The following is a 17,152-nucleotide window of genomic DNA, read 5'->3' as shown; positions in this document are numbered from 1 at the left end:
TAGAAAATGAAAATGCCTACATCTGTCCTCATAAGTCGGAAAATAATAACCACTTTTGTATTGAAGGAATCGTAAAAACCGCTTTTGAATGGATTCGATTCTATTAATATAAATGTCATATTTGGGGTTCCAAACCTCAGACGCATATTCTAGTATACTCCGGACATAGGCACAATATAAGATCTTGAATACTTTTAGAGCAAAGAAGTTTTTACTCACTCTAATGATAAACCCGAGAGCCTTTGACGCCTTATTAACTATGAAATCAATATGTTTATCAAATAATAATTTTGAATCTACCATGACTCCCAGGTCTCTCATATTTAACGTTCTCTTAAGCACAGTACCCCTGATGTTGTAGGAGAAATTAAGTAATTTAATATTTCGTGTGAAAGTCATGGCATAACATTTCGAGATGTTAAGATCTAGCTTATTAGCTAGACAGTATTCATTAAATCGATCAAGATCTTCTTGAAGTAGTTGACAGTCAGTTAATGAACGAATATTTTTGAAGATTTTTTTGTCATCCGCGTATAATAAGAAATTTGAGTTCTTAAAACATAGGGCTATATCATTGAGGAAGATCGCAAACAAGAGAGGGCCTAGGAGTGAACCTTGGGGGACACCTGAGGGAACTATAGTCCAATAAGATATAAAGCCGTTTATAGCGACAGCTTGCGAACGATTAGCGATATATGATGAAAACCACCGAAGTAAATTGCCATGAATTCCTGCATTATATAATTTTTTAAGTAAGATAGAGTGATCTATACGGTCAAATGCTTTACTAAAATCAGTGTAAATCATGTCGACTTGTTCACCTATATCCATAAATGAAGAAGTATAGTCATTTGCTGTTAGAAGATTAGAAACAGTAGAGCGCCCTTTCAAAAATCCGTGTTGTTCGGGAATGAACCATCCGCGTAACGATGAGTACAGTTGTCGGTGCACGATTCCTTCAAAGATCTTAGAGAAGACACTCAGTTTTGAGATGGGTCTATAGTTCTTAACTGAGGCTTTATCTCCGCCTTTATGTACTGGCGTAATAAAGGCGGTCTTCCAAATATGGGGCACATATCCTTCTTCTAATGATCTACTGTAAAGGATGCAGAGTGGATCAACTAAACTCTTTGCACATTTTAGTATAAGTACTGGATGCAAATTGTCAGGACCTGCTCCTTTATTCGGGTTGACAGACTTGAGTGCCTTATGCACTTCTTCAGCATCAATGTTAATATTGCCTATATTAATGTTATTTATATTGACCGTATCATAAGTGACACTTGGACTAGTTGTAGGATGAAGAAAGTTTGATTGAAAATAAGTGTTAAATAAGTTACAGACTTCAACACCATTTGTTGCAGAAATATCGTCAAAGTTCATTGTAGAAGGGTAAACATTAATCGATTTCTTATTAGCTTTAATAAAAGTCCAAAAATATTTTGGATTATAGATTATATTTTTCTCCGTGGTGGTCAAATAAGATTCATAGCGTTGGTGTTCTAAGACTTTAAATCTTTTCCTAAGTATAGAAAAAGTAGAATAATCACTGATGTTGCCATACTTTTTATATTTTCGATGGTACTTATTCTTTTCCTTTAATATATTTTTTAACGATGAATCATACCAGGGAGGAAACGTACTAGTGGATACGAGCCTATGGGGAATGTGCGTATTTTGAAGATCATTTATGATGTCATAAAATTTTTTAACTGCCTCTTCTAATGTATTATTATTTAAACAGTCATTCCAGTTAATTGAATCTAGCACAGTACACATCTCTTCATAATTTCCTGAGTTATAAAAATATTTAATCCTTTTATTAGTACCTAACATTGGTTGTTCAGACATAGGTATATCTATACATATTGATCTGTGATGAGGTAGATCCTCTGGAACCAATGGATCATCACAAGCTGTAACTTGAACTTTAAAGTTAGAGAATACTAGATCTAAAAGCTTGTCATTATAGTTTCTAACTTGATTTTGCTGTGATAACTCGCATTGGGCGAGAGTATCAATGAAGGTGGTCTGTGCGCAATTGAGAGTGACCACTGAGTCCACCAAATATTCACCTTGTGAGCTCCAGTTCAATAAAGGGAGATTAAAGTCTCCTGTAACAAGAAATCGATCATCCGGATGCTCAATAATAATATCAAATAATTTATTTGAGAAATTTTCAAGTTGAACATTAGCGCTATTACCGTCATTTTGTCTGCAAAGATAGATTGTACAAATGTGCAACTTGGAAGTCATTCTACCACTATTTGTTTTGTGTTTGATGGACACCCATATATCTTCTGCAGAAGAACGCCAGTCCGTACGCTCTCTAGCGTCTAGGTCCCGGCGGACCGCAATCAGGACACCACCACCCATAGATTGACTCGTCTGATTGTAGTCCCTATCGCGACGCCAGACTACATACCTGTCGTCAAACAACTCCTGGTCGTTGATTCCTTCTAACAGCCACGTCTCAGAAATCAATATAATATCGTAATTATTATTGTACACATTTCGCTTGAATTCATTAGTTTTAGTTCGGAGCCCCCTTGCGTTTTGATAAAAAATGCTATGTGTTGAGTTCATTCTTAAATTGGTTTAATAATGTCAATAATGGAAGGAGTAATAATATGTGTAAATTAATAGTTAAGCGACTTATAGGATTTTTAATTGCTCGATAGTGAACTGAAAACATCTTGAAAAATGTAATAATATTATAAAACAATTCATACTCAATCATAATAATTAAAACCACAAAATTATGTTTCCAACTTTTCTCTATATAAAATAATCTAGAATATTGTACTATTTTTATCATCCAGTAACTTACGCGAGCTTGTAGTAAAATGCATAAATTCTTTTTGTTATGGTGTAGTATTGTTGTAACAAATAGAAAATAATATAGATTTAATTTGTATAATACCCTAGAATCATTGAATTCGTCATAATAATAATTAATACAGATACTATACGTATGTGTATTTCTAATCAACATTGTTACAATGATAAAAATATTTAAGTGTTCACGATAATAATTATTGTTAAAATAGGGTAGGTACAAGACTAGGCCGCTCAGCTGACGACAGAGCGAGACGTATACAAGTAATATCGTTAACGTGCAGGTTGCAGCAAGGTAGCAGCAGGTTAAATTATTACAAGCCAGAATGACCCGTAATAGTAAGTTTTTACTATAGCTTGCATACCATATTTGCGTAACAGGATTTGTACTTACCTGGGATACTTCTTCGAGTTTACATCCAATCAGAAGGAACTCAACTGGGCGATAACAAACAAGTTTGTAATAGTCAGAGATTCTCAAACCTTGCATAGTGAATATGTCGCACTTGTAATATAACTTAGAAAATAATGGTTTTAACTTAGTTCTAATTAAGTTATTACAACACAATTTTAAAAACTTAGTTCTAATTAACGTAAGCAATGTTTTATATATAACGAATGTCAAGTATAATATACCTATTCACTTTGTAATTCTGTCCAGGTCTTTCTCCGTTTTTATAAAAAACACAGGTGCAGAGTCTGATTTTCTCACCATAATTTTTGTGTGCTTTACCCAAATGTACTTATAGCCATACTCTTTAGCTAAGGATTTGGCTTTTGCTAGAAGGCTTTTGTTTCTTTGAGTTAAATGATCGTTGACATATATAGTGGTCGCACTGGAGAAACCAATATCGGAAGCGATGAGATTGCGTCTTCTCGAAGCAGCTACGAAATCTTCTTTAATATATCGGTTATTGAAAGAGACAATTATTGGCTTAGGTATATTAGGTGATCTTGTGGGAACTCGAGCAATGTAGTTTATGTCTTCCTTCTTTATTTCATAATTTGAAGCGGAACCAATTTTTAAGGCTAAGCTTATAAGATTTTCGTTTTTATGCTGCGGTACTCCTTTGATCTCAGCATTGTTTGCCCTAGCCCATTGGTCTCTTTGATCAATTTCTTCATTTAATCTTATTATTTCTTTTTGCAACTTGGGAATTTCCGATGCAGTTTTTTCCATATCAGCGACTTTGGTTGTTAGTCCTTTGATGTTAGTAGACATTTTGTCCATACGATCATGTGCCATCTCAACGGAGGCCTTCAGATCGGATATATCCGACTTAATGCTTTTGATGTCTTCTATGACTGATGCAAGGGGAGCCAGTTGGAGTAGGATCGCGTTTAGCTGGTCTTGAATCCTTTCCAATTGGGTGGGTGGATGAGATACAGGAACCGGCGAAGCACAAGGGCTTGCCTTGCACTTCATACATCTCCAGGCGTTCTTCCTCTCGCCCAATCGCCTATAACCAGCCTCAGTTACCCCAGAGCAAGCGAAATCATATTGTAGCTTGCATACGCTACAAATAGGTCCATCTGAATGACTTTCGTTGCAACTGCCGCACAAAAACATGTTGAGAATCACTGGACGCTAGACAACTCACAAGTACGCGTGCACTCGACAGCAACACCGATTGGTGACTGATGGTGAACTTATGTTAGGGGATGATCACCAGTCTATCTCGATTTATTCCTATTCACGTTTTTGTATAACATACAGAAATAACTCAGCATCTTGTACTATACAGATTAGAGGTAGAACGTTTATTTCTGTACGTAGTCTAAAGACAGGAAGCTATCAGCTAACACTAATCAGATGAGCACGTCATGTCGTCACATGCGGGATGTCCTCCCGCGGCCTGGCGTCAGATTGCACTTACAGGAAGTATTGAGTGTCCAACATCCACCTTCCACGTTCTAAGGTATCTTAGAAATTTTATTTGGTTATACAATTGTTATTATAGTACTATCATGATTATTGTATAAGTGACAGTGCCAAGTCAATGAACTTTTCCAGTACATATTATAATAGGCAGATAAGGCACCTCATTCGAATGAACTACAGAATGCCAATCTGCTAGTGGTTTACATTTTCGTCTTCATGACATTACTGATTACGATATTATCGCCTAAATATCTTAACATGGCCGTAAATTATGTACATTTGTATATTTTATGAATATACTTTAAAGACCGTGTATATAGGTAGTAAATGTTATACACTCGATATGTAGTTTTTCTTAACCGTTTCGTGATCAATTTTATTAGACAGTTGAATGAAACAGTGCGGTATTGCTGCTACAAGAAGTGGTACAATGGTACATTTATCTAATTGTGATCACACATCGTGGGAGGCTCGCAGGTGCGTTGCGGATTACCGACCACGTAGACCGTAGAAATCGTATGAGAAAAGTCCTATACAGTCTCACGCCCGACATATACCCACAAGCGAATTTATACCCTAAACCAATCTAATAAAATTTATTTTTCCATCAGAAAAGTGAAAGAGTGCAACATACTGTAATCTTTATTTATATACCAGTAGAGACCATTATGAGAGATTACCTTAATTTGTCGTAGCCTTAATTAATTTAAGGTGAAATTCATGAGTGTTTATCTGTCGGTTTTCAATTCTAGCCGGTGAAAATATATTGTTTGCGTGTTTAGCGCACAGGCGAAAAAGTTGAAATCTTCACCACCTTATGAGTTATGGTTGATTTCACCATTCTTAGAAAATACTGATTTTTATCTTGGTAAAGGCGAAAGGTTAAGTTTCAAATATTTTTATTTTTTATGGAATTTAAAATATTTAAACAATTTGAATATTGCGCAATATTCACAAGAACAGTTCTGCCGAAAAAGTGCAAAATATAGTGTACATTTTTACAGAGTTTTAACGTACAGAAAAACGATAATTTTTTTTGAGATGTCTCTATTTTGCCCTAAAGTGGATAATCGGAGTGTTCATAACAGAGAAACCTTTTTGACTTTTGTCCTTCGCGCATACGAGGCTTTAGGTTCCAGAAATTCCTATGATAAGTAAGTAAACCACACTTCCGTCATTCTGAACCATTTAATTGCTATTTCATAATAATCGAGTTTATATGCTAACGTAACCTCAATTATATGTTATAAATATTACATAAGGCGATGCTCACACCTGATCAGACGTCAACTTGAGGTCAACGATTTAATGTTACAGATATGTTACGACACAATACACAATTAGTATTCATCATGTTATTAACTTACTTTAAAAAGCATAATTTGAGGTCAAAGAGCTTAATGTAAAACTATGTTACTTTTAAGTTTCGTCTCATTAAACTATCGAATAACAAAATTACTTCAATGCTAAGGCGGCGCATATCCCTCGTCTTGATAATTTTGTTGATTTGTAATAACAATATTAAAATTATACCAGGAAAAGGTTAATGTAATGTAATCACTAAAACTACTGACATATTACAAATACCTTAGGAAATATGAGCTAATAATTTATTTCCTATCTATTAACTGAGATTGTCTTTGTCCAAAACTTGATGGTAAAACAATGCATGTCACCTCAGTCAGGATTGTGTAAACGTAAAAAGTTTGCAGTGAAACCGGCGGGGCACAAATAGTGCATGAACTGTCAGTTTCAAAATCGTGCGAGCGTGCGCGCGCCGCGTGCGCTCCACATGCGGTGCATCTACACGCTGGGTAATCTTTGGTATCAGCGAGACAGATCTAGTTGCTCATGTGTTTTAACTCTCTGACCTTAATTTGTTTGTTAAAACGATTTCTTTTTCTTATAATATCTAGATTTAACTCGGCACTTATATTATTTTAAGAGTTGCTTTTGATAGCACCAAAAATTTTACATTTTTGTACCGTTCGTAACGTAAGGTACGTTATCGTTTTCATTTATTGGTTCTGCTAAGTGGTTTTAAATAACTTTAAATATTGTCAATTATTGCAAATGATCAACTTACCTTGTTGTATTATATATAAGTGGAGCTCCGATCGAGGAATCGAAAGCCGAGGGCCATTATCGAATCTCAAAAAGTACCTGCCCTCTCCATCTCGCGATGTTCTAATTATTACATCCCTGGAACTCTCCCGAGGAATATCCATACTAATATTATAAATACGAAAGTGTGTCTGTCTGTCCGTCTGTCTGTTACCTCTTCATGCTCAAACCGCTAAACCGATTTTACTGAAATTTGGCATAGAGATACTTTGAGTCCCGGGAAAGGACATAGGATACTTTTTATTCCGGAAAAATGTACGGTTCCCGCGCGATAAACGAATTTTGGCGCAACGATGTTGCGGGCGTCATCTAGTTCTTGTATATTTTAATACCCAAGTGAATCTTTCCGTTAAATTCCACAATGTTGATGTTAATAGACCTGTCAGTGGACTAACGTCGACGTTCGCGTGCCGAGAGTCATTAGCAGCGAGTAGCGACGATCTAGTTCGTCCGTCACACCGCATACGATTACCATCGCTCCACATCCACTGACACCGTGGTGACAACAGGAATAACAACGATTTCAAGATGACGAGTTACTCGTGATTTGAATGAATATTCACTTGAATAAAGAAGGAATACGGGTATTTCTGTATCCATTCGGCCTGCCCTGCCTGCCCTACTCCGGGGCAGTTCTAGATGCCGAAAACGCTAATATTTTCGTATTCATGCCCCATCGCTTGGATATTGTAGGGACCATGTATGTATGAATGTGTGAGTGTCAGCAGTTTTGTGTCTGGGAGGCGATGTATGCGAGAGACGACGGGCAGTCACTGCATGAGGCCTTGTCAGTATGTACGAGTGGTAGTTTCGGGACAATAAAAGGCCAGGGGTAATAAGAGTTATTTGTTTTATTTTTGCAACCCGGGGACTTAGTAATGAGTGACTAGAGAGACTCCTACATTGTCATTGTCACAAGTCACAACACGAGCCTTGTAGGTCTATTAAAATACAAAAATAACTTTCCACAATTTGACGAAACTTTCGCCACACACTGGCCCAAATGTAATGCACGTCAATTGTTAATTGATAAAGTCATTACTTGCCTTGCCATTTTCCGCGGATAAGTCACAGAGAAAGTGCGGCGAGACGCAGCGCTGCGGGGAAAGCCGCACGACCTCCGACCCAAGAGTCATTAGCATAGGGCGGGCGCATATTTAGCGTAGTGTTACAGTTTATGTTATGGATTTCAAGTTTTAAATTTATGAAGGCTTATGAAAAAAGTTTGCTAGCTGACTCGGCGAAAACTAGTGTATAAAAACAGTATCGTTCTACAGGCAGAAAAAAAGTTGTTTTTCATTATCTAGAATCTAGATGATCACACAAAATTTCATTAAAATCGGTATAGAAGTTTCGGGGGAGTTTAAGATTTTATTTTTACATGGACATGGTAAATAGATGCATAAAAGTATTCTATCAATGTGGAACTTACATAGAAGTTTTAATATTACCGTTTAAATGTTACATACATTTCTTAGCTTTACAATTTAAATTGAAAATAATAATTAAAGTTGGAAAGCTTTTGTCCTGGCCCATCAAGTGGTCTATGTTGCGTTTGCTACAGCTATAGTTAAAATGCCACACAAAGTTTGCGCTATTCTTTAGCTACAATGATGCATATTATATTATTATGTAGTTAGCCAAAGTCGAGGATTTCGGTAGTGCGACTGTGTGAGTGTATGTGTATCAATTGGTATATGTGTACCGGCGCCAAACAGACCGTAGTGGAGTATTCATGAGATATTGTAGTGCATACTAATGGCTGTGAGCACGAACACTCAGTGAACACATACAGGTGAATTATGTTCACTCTTACACTTTTTTATTCGTATCAATTGCTTTGCAAGTGTTAGTTATTGGTTTCAATGATAACAGATACATCTATGTAATTTATTGTAATCACTATCTTGTAACTGATTGTTGTGTGAACTTCTAAGTGATTTCGAATATCAAAGAGTTTATAAGAATCACGATTTTTTAGTGTAGACTGTAGTGTATAGGAGATGGATTGTAGTATAGGGAACAATCTGATACGTCACTCGTTGCAAGGTTGTACAAATATCAAACTTTTCTTGGGTTACGAGAGTAAATTATTTATTTATTTTTTATCAGGCTACGTAGGCCCATACAATATATATCTTAATGTCTAACATACATAACATATAATTTTAATAACTACACTTTATTACGAATTAACGTTTATTAAAGAGAGGAGAGCCCTGCGTATTGCTCACACCTTCTTTCTCGAAAATCGATGTAGAAGAGAAAGAAGAAAAGTGACTCACCTGCAGCCAGGCCGACCGCCACACTCAGCAGCACCACCAGTGTCCCAATCATTGTCACTACACTACTGTCACTCACTCGACACTACACACTACACACTCGGGGCACGCATCGCGGCTGCTCTACCTGGGAACAAGAAAAGTCGAGAATTAGCAACTAGATACAATGTAGAAATATATTTTTACTAGTGTAATGTAGAAATATATTTTTACTAGTGTAAAGTAGAAATATATTTTTACTAGTGTAAAGTAGAAATATATTTTTACTAGTGTAAAGTAGAAATATATTTTTACTAGTACCACAATTACAACTTTGACCTACTCCCAACTCTACCTACTCTAAGCAACTCCCAAGCGGTCGAATTCGACCGCGATAACAATAGAATAACAACAGATTTCCAAGAATCCACGATCGAGGGATTAATTTAATGAAGCTTTGTGGTGGCACCCACAATTAGCCTAACATTCTTGTATCGTGCTTTCGAAGTTTTCTCAGTGCGTCGGTATATAATATTATAATATCAATACGATAGCTGAAATCAATCACGTGGGCTTCGGCCTGACCGAGTATACCACCTCGCTCGGTCGGAAGATCTTCCTTTGTGGCCGCCACGCATATCTCACAGCTTTGTTGCTTGTTCAATCCAGGGGCACGATTCTCATTTCTCGAATGTCGTTTCGATCACCTTGTGCTCCGAAATCCGAGCAATTCTCTCAAATAAATCTCTCTTAATATAAGTTAATCGCTAAAAATAAGTAAGCTAATTGTTACAACCATTATTCGGAAGAAAATGCATAAAGTAACAAACTATTATACTTATTTAAATATTATAAACCTTCTATTGTGTGTGTTTATGGCGTAATAAATGAGAAAATATTCGTAAAATTGTAAACTAGGTGAAAGCAAACAACATAATTTATTAATATTTTATTTCATCATTACTACACATGAAACGTTAGTTTTTGTTAATAGTTTTAGAGCACAAAAATATGAAAATATTATTTTAACACCTGTGCTTTGTAGGTACCCAGATTTAGATTTTAACGCTTTAAAGTATAAGCAATATTATTACACCGAAACGTTTCAAATTATCCCAAAAAATACTGATTATTAGAAAGAGGAAATGTTTTTTAGTTTATTTGCATCTAATTAGTTTTGAAATTGAAGCAATTCGGATAGATATTATAAGAAATTATTTCAGAGAAGGATATAGACTACTTTTACTGTGGGAAAATCCACGGTTTTCTGGTGATTCTATTTTGTGACGCGCGCGGAAACATCTAGTTACTCACAATAATAAAATCAAAGTAACATTGAGATGATTCTTAATATCAGCTGGATCATAGAGACTAAAAATAAAGGGACTTAACAGTCTGAAGCAAAATGTTTGTCCTTCTACGTCACATTATGTTGACGTTGAGGGCTGATGATGACGGGTCATTGAGCTGCGATCGGCGCAGGCGCAGCACATGCCAGATCTCGGTGTAGTTAGCTGCGATGAACCGCGGCGGCGATACGTAACGGCGCGCAGCGGTACCCGACCTCGCTCTGGGGTTAGCAGGTTTCTAAGATTTGAATAATACCAGCCAGATTTTGGAACCTTACCTACCTAACAAAACCTAACCTTACTATTTTAATTCCAGTTTTCGTTGAATTTACTGATGACAAAAAAATTACTTTTAGAATAGGAAATTGATGGGTTTCAGGGTAAAAAAATATTGCACAGTGAAAAAGGCAGTTTCTACAAAAAAACTAATTTTGAGATTGTTGTATACTTAAATAAAAATACCAAGTGTATAAGATATAAGTTTTGAAAAAGATTCAAAAGCAATTAAAATTTTAAACATTAAAAGACGTTTCACGAGACGAATTAACTATAATTACAATTGTGCAACATTTGACATTCACGAGAAAGTTGATTATTGACAACATTACGTTTCTGTCAATAATTACTGTTGATTGATTCAATATTTCCAAATAGAGGTAGTTAGGTAGGCATGTCCCTTTGTGTCAATTATTGTCAAGAGCTTTGCTATATAAAATAAAATTAAAATATTATGAAAATATATTAACTGACCTGTTTATTTCTGCAAAGTAAGCCTTATACTTAATTTGTACCAAATTCAAAGAAATTATGCGACTATAATTTTAAATTAAGCCCTTAAAAAGATTGTCACTTAATATTAATAAGACAGTGTGTATACGTACGTAATAATAATATTGGCATTAATAACATAAGTTTTTTTATGTTTAAAATTTTTTGTGTCGATCTGTGTCGATATGCGTACGTTGCGTTGTTCTGCCATAATATGATACGAATTTTTTGTTTGATAATAATAAAAATTATGCTCGAATATGTAGTTCGGTGTAACTATAATTTTACTGTAGTGAGTAGTAAGTAATAACCATTAGTGATTACGACCGTTAAATATGCAATGTTTTATGGAAATTGATCTAACAGTTAACTCTAACTTGCATAAATTTAAACTCATTGTACTGGAGATGTATGTTTTTATACACTAGGTACGGTTCTCGCCTTACTATAACAGTTGTACCTTTTTCATTTATTTTACTGAGAAAATATTAAAATCAATAAAATGAATACTAATTTTATTGTAAATAAAAACGGCTGTTTTATAAAAAGTGCCGAAACGCCTAAAATTGCTTACATATAATTAAGTTTATCCTTTTAGCAAAAGTTTCAAAAAGTTATAAATATTTACTATGTAGAATATGAATAATAATTGACTACTTTATCTTATACCTACGTCTTAACTAAATTGGATCACGATTCTAAACCAAGAAGTTAATTGTTAATTCAAATTCAAATCATTTAATTCGGCCACCAGAGGCCCATATAACAAATACCTTAAATCTGACATACATATAATTATATATTAAATACCTTAAAAGTTGGTATCTGGTACAAAACCATGCAGCCGCACCCGACACCGTCTCCGTGGATTGATTGCTCACTCAGTAGAAACGATATCAGACTTAGATCAGGTCATATTCCTCTCAACAATTTCGGATACATGATGAAGAAGGTCTCATCGCCTAACTGTCATACGTGTGGGGTTAAAGAGGACGTGTATCACGTCTTATCAGAGTGTGCACGGAACGAAGTTGTAAGAAAACATTATTTTAATTCGCGTCTAAATGATGTGGGCTATTGTAACACAATTCTGGCTTCGCCAAATACAGAAGTAGCTAATGATCTCTTAAAAGTTGTCAAAATTATTTTGAAGGATCGAGGTCATAATAATTATTGTTAATTATTATTTCTTTGTTTGTTGCTTTCTGATTTTGTAATTAGTCTTAAGAAATTGTTACTGAGTGGCATGTTTATTATTGAATAAGCTCATTAAATAAATATTAAAAAAAATACCTTAAAAGTTAAAACTAACATACATAATAATATTTTATATATACTTAAAAACTACTTGGCAACGGCTATTCAGGTGTCAGATGACTACGAATTATGTTGAAAATATGAGTGAAAACGAAAATATTTAGAAAAGTGTATCCATCCAAACATAATGGGAATGTCACACGTGGCATTTTATTATCAACTGTCAATTTTTTTTTCAAAAATCCAAGTCACCGTTATCTAACACATTGCGTAACTGACAAATTACACAAATTAACATGGAGCACTGAGCCGCGGCCAAGAACTCACCAATTTAATGTTTTTCAAATAGATTTAATCCAAATTGCGCAATAACTTTCTTGTTAATGACAGTTTTGCAACCGCGGCCCGGACTCCGGAGTACCGGCGCTTTCCCCTATTTCAGACATTTATCTATATTACATCGCGTTTATTGTTCTAGATTAGATTAATGACATAATATATTAAATGAGTTACGACATTTTAGTGACCTGCTCGGCAGCAATGTATTAATTAAAAAATAATTTCTTTTCCTTGGATCGTTCTATTGCTAAAACTACATTTGCAGAATGAAAGAACCTCACATCTCTCACTTCATCTCTTCGCTATCTTTAATATACTTCAACACAAATAAAATGATTTTAATAAAATAATAAATCACACAATATTTTCCTCGCCTAACAGGTAGAATAGGATGGTTTGGGCCACTAAATAGTGTAAGCCATTACAAGTTATCTATAATGTAAGTGGTCAGTACAGTGCAATTGTAATAGTAGCAACTTTCTGCAGTAAACAAGTGTGCGGCCGTCGGGCGTCGCGTCGCGTCGCGTCGCGCATTCCGCGCTAATCTGTAATAGACGCGCCCAACACAAGACATCAACGAGCGCACACCGCCCGCGTTCTATGACATTATAAAATCTTATATATTTAAACGAGCAATTCTTGTATATATATATATATATATATATATATATATATAATTGGAATCTCAGAATCGGCTCCAACGATTTTCATGAAATTTAGTATATAGGGGGTTTCGGGGGCGATAAATCGATCTAGCTAGGAATCATTTTCAGAAAATGTATTTTTATTCGTGTTTTATCGATAATCGATAAACTGAAAAATATGACTCTTCCTGACATCTATTGGCGAATAATAATGCTATTTTGTTAGCAACTAATTGTTTTAACGACCAGCAGATGGCGTTATGAAGTAACACGAAGTCAATGAGTGTTTGCTATACCGAGCTAAGCTCGGTCATCCAGGTACTATATTGTAATCGATGATAATATTATTGTTTTAAGTTGATTACTTTTGATTAAAAAAAATATTTTTTAATACTTGTAGTATGTGCAAGAAGAATAATATGTTGATATTCAACGATGCAATGCATCTTTGTATGCTCTATAATATCCAGTATACTGTGTAAACGTTTAAAAAAAGTCTTCAGTACAATTTTAAGCTCACCTTAAGCCTGTATCACCTATATTCCAGAACCTTTGAATCAAAACATAGTCATACCGTTTTAAGATACAATTAAATAGTTTTGCTCTACATATCGTCCCACTCGCGGTGGAGTACGGTACATCATTTAAATGTAACGAACAGTACCTCACCGCTCACGCTCGGCTGACAGAACTCTTAATAGGTAGAGACCTTCTTAATATTCTGAGAAGTCTAATTAGCTTTTTGAATGAGCTTTTACAGTTGTTCTCCTCAAACACACTGACCTAATTTTTCGATGAAGGTTATAGTAATAGTAAGATGTAATTGATTTTTATTTAAGGTTTGGTAGTATTTTTTTCAAACAATTAAAGGAAGATAAGAGAAGATGAGAGGATGGTTTTTAGTTTTTTTTATGAAATAAACGCAAACGGGTCACCTGATGGAAAGCAACTTCTGTCGCCCATGGACACTCGCAGCATTAGAAGAGCTGCAGGTGCGTTGCCGGCCTTTTAAGAGGAAATAGAGGAGGACAGGGAAAGGTATAGGTAGGGGATTGGGCCTCCGGTAAACTCATTCACTCGGCGAAACACAGCGCAAGTGGTGTTTCACGCCGGATTACTATGAGAACGTGGTATGTCTCCGGTCGAGCCGGCCCATTCGTGCCGAAGCATGGCTCTCCCACGTATATACGATGTTTAATCTTTGATTACTTACTATACCTTCACTTCTTAGAAAATTTTAAAAATATGATTTATAAACTAACCAAATGCGTTTGTACTATATTATTTATTCTTTATGAAAAATATATTATTTATCAAATATCTATATTATTATAATATACCTCTATTATTAAATATTTACTATGTAAAGACAAGCTGGCAATCTTTTTACTGTAAAAAAATAACCGATTAGGAAGTTTTAAAATGGACGAGAAAATCTCTGATCTCAAAAATCTTGAGATTTCTAATCTTTCTTATAAATTATTAACATTTGGAGAGCAGCTAGTTTTAAAGTCAGTTGAAAAGGGCAATAAAATTATAAGGTATAAGACGGAATGGTATCGTAAAACGGAGAAAGTCACGTACCGAAATACTTTATGTTAATTATAGCTCTTTCGCGCTGCACTTGTACAGTCGAATAAATTACGTGCTATATTTTAAATTGCTAAGAAATATTTTATACGAGCTTTTGCCCGCGGCTTCGCTCGCGTTAAGAAGTGTGTTATATACAAACTTTCATCCTCTATTTGAACCTGTTGGGGTTGGAATTTATCAAAATCCTTTCTTAGCGGATGCCTACGTCATAACATCTACCTGCATGCCAAATTTCAACTCGATCCGTCCAGTGGTTTGGGCTGTGCGTTGATAGATCACTATGTCAATCAGTCAGTCACCTTTGAGTTTTAAATACTAAAAATAAATTAAAGTTATTATTTAAGGGGGGCTCCCATACAAAAAACGTATTTTTTTTGCCCTTTTTTGCTCGTAAACAGTAATGGTAACAGTTAGGCACTTGAAATTTTCACAAAATCCTATATAGATATATATATATATATATATATATATATATATATATATATATATATATATATATAAAATTTAATAATAAAATTAAAATAAAGTAAATACTCAAGGGGGGCTGCCATACAAAAAACACAATTTTTAGTCTACTTTCACTCTATACCGGTACGGAACCCTTCGTGCACGAGTCCGACTCGCACTGTACATTAACAACATCTTCTTATTTTTTTATTTTATGATGATTTTTAAAATGAAGTGACAGCGAACCCTAAGATTTTCATCTAAGCCTAATAAAATAAATATAAAAGCTCACTTATATCTGTTATCATCCCAGTGCAAATCCCGTAAGCTCGCCGCAAGCACAGACACGCTCCACTAACTCGACATTTCCCGCGGAAACTGACGACTGCGGACTGACGGCTGCGGACTGGCGGCTGGCGGCGACCGGCAGCGGGCGCGGACACGGCACTGGCGCTCACTGAGCGGGCGCCGGCCGCCGGGCGGGGTACTGACGGGGGAGATGGTACAGAAGTATTGTAGTGGAGTATAGTGCAGGTAATAAAGTTGTCATTATTATAATTAAAATATAGTAGCTATCATAACAGCTCATCATAAGTCTTCTCAAACTCAAATGGGACATGGGCATGGCCAGACATGGGCACTCTCGAGAGTCTTCAAGGAGGGCCAAAAAATATACACGTATCCACCGAAAAACATAACCATACTTTTGGCGTAGTCGTGTAAGAAATAACCTTTAGCTGCTACATCGTTAGATTAGGTTAAGCAAACCTTTTTAATGTTAACTGTTAGTAGCCTATAAAGAAGCAAGAAAAATGTTTTCATCAGATTCTATACTTATGTTATATACATATATCTGTATTAATTGACTTGTAATAATAGATAACGTAGTTCAATTTTTAATTACATTTTAAAACTCGAATGTTCTATTTTTACTTTCAACATAATATTTATATAATATAATCTAAATATGATAAAAATAGATAACTGTATAGATATTATTAAAATTTTAATATTTGTTCAATTATGCAAAACTTCGAATTTCATGTAAATTAAAATATAACACAATTTCAATGTTATTGAACTCAAAAAATATCTCTTGTAAACAACATAACAGTTTACGATCTGACCGCAGTGTGGCTCCTTCCTGACGAATTTTCCTCGTTACCGAACCGTTCTAAATTGGGTTTTGTTAATTAACCCCGTTAATGTAATATGTAAACGATTTATTATCATAATATATTACAGAGTGTTACATTATGTATTAATCCACGATTGAGTCAGATCGCACCGGTCGGGCCAGACAAAAACTGACCGCGTCTTCTGATGGATTTATCGGTGTTCTACTGGACGACGAATTTAATTGGAATTTATTGTGTACAATTACGCGTATGTAATCTATTTATTATGTTCTGCACTAAAAATGTATGGTTGAATTAGCAATATATTTCATACTAGCTGTTGCCCGCGACTTCGTCCGCGTCAACATAGTATAATAACAAAGATGGATAGTCCGCTAACAAATATGAAAAAAGTCTCCTTTTTGGAAGTCGATTAAAAAGTAGCCTACGTTACACCTTACTACATCAGCTATCTACCAAAAAAAGTCCCGGCAAAATAGCTCCAGCCGTTTCAGAGATTAGCCGGAACAAA

General features: G+C 35.2%; 1 protein-coding gene across 3 annotated transcripts in view; it reads right to left on the bottom strand.

Moving 5' to 3' along the window:
* Positions 1–15,886, bottom strand: part of LOC121725278 (cadherin-89D) — a 65,440-nt gene extending 49,554 nt beyond the window's left edge. For all 3 annotated transcript variants that reach the window (XM_042112142.1, XM_042112143.1, XM_042112144.1), the window contains exons 1-2: positions 15,795–15,886; positions 9,130–9,253 (exon numbers count right to left, since the gene is read on the bottom strand). In XM_042112142.1, coding sequence (XP_041968076.1) covers positions 9,130–9,181 — 52 coding nt within the window. In that variant the 5' untranslated portion in view covers positions 9,182–9,253; positions 15,795–15,886. The remainder of the gene's footprint in view (positions 1–9,129; positions 9,254–15,794) is intronic.
* Positions 15,887–17,152: the final 1,266 nt, after the last annotated feature.

The sequence above is a fragment of the Aricia agestis genome, chromosome 3 (assembly GCF_905147365.1).
Source record: "Aricia agestis chromosome 3, ilAriAges1.1, whole genome shotgun sequence".
Taxonomy (NCBI): Eukaryota; Metazoa; Arthropoda; class Insecta; order Lepidoptera; family Lycaenidae; genus Aricia; species Aricia agestis.
Note: the sequence above shows the minus strand (reverse complement) of the source record. Positions and strands in the feature narration are given on the sequence as shown.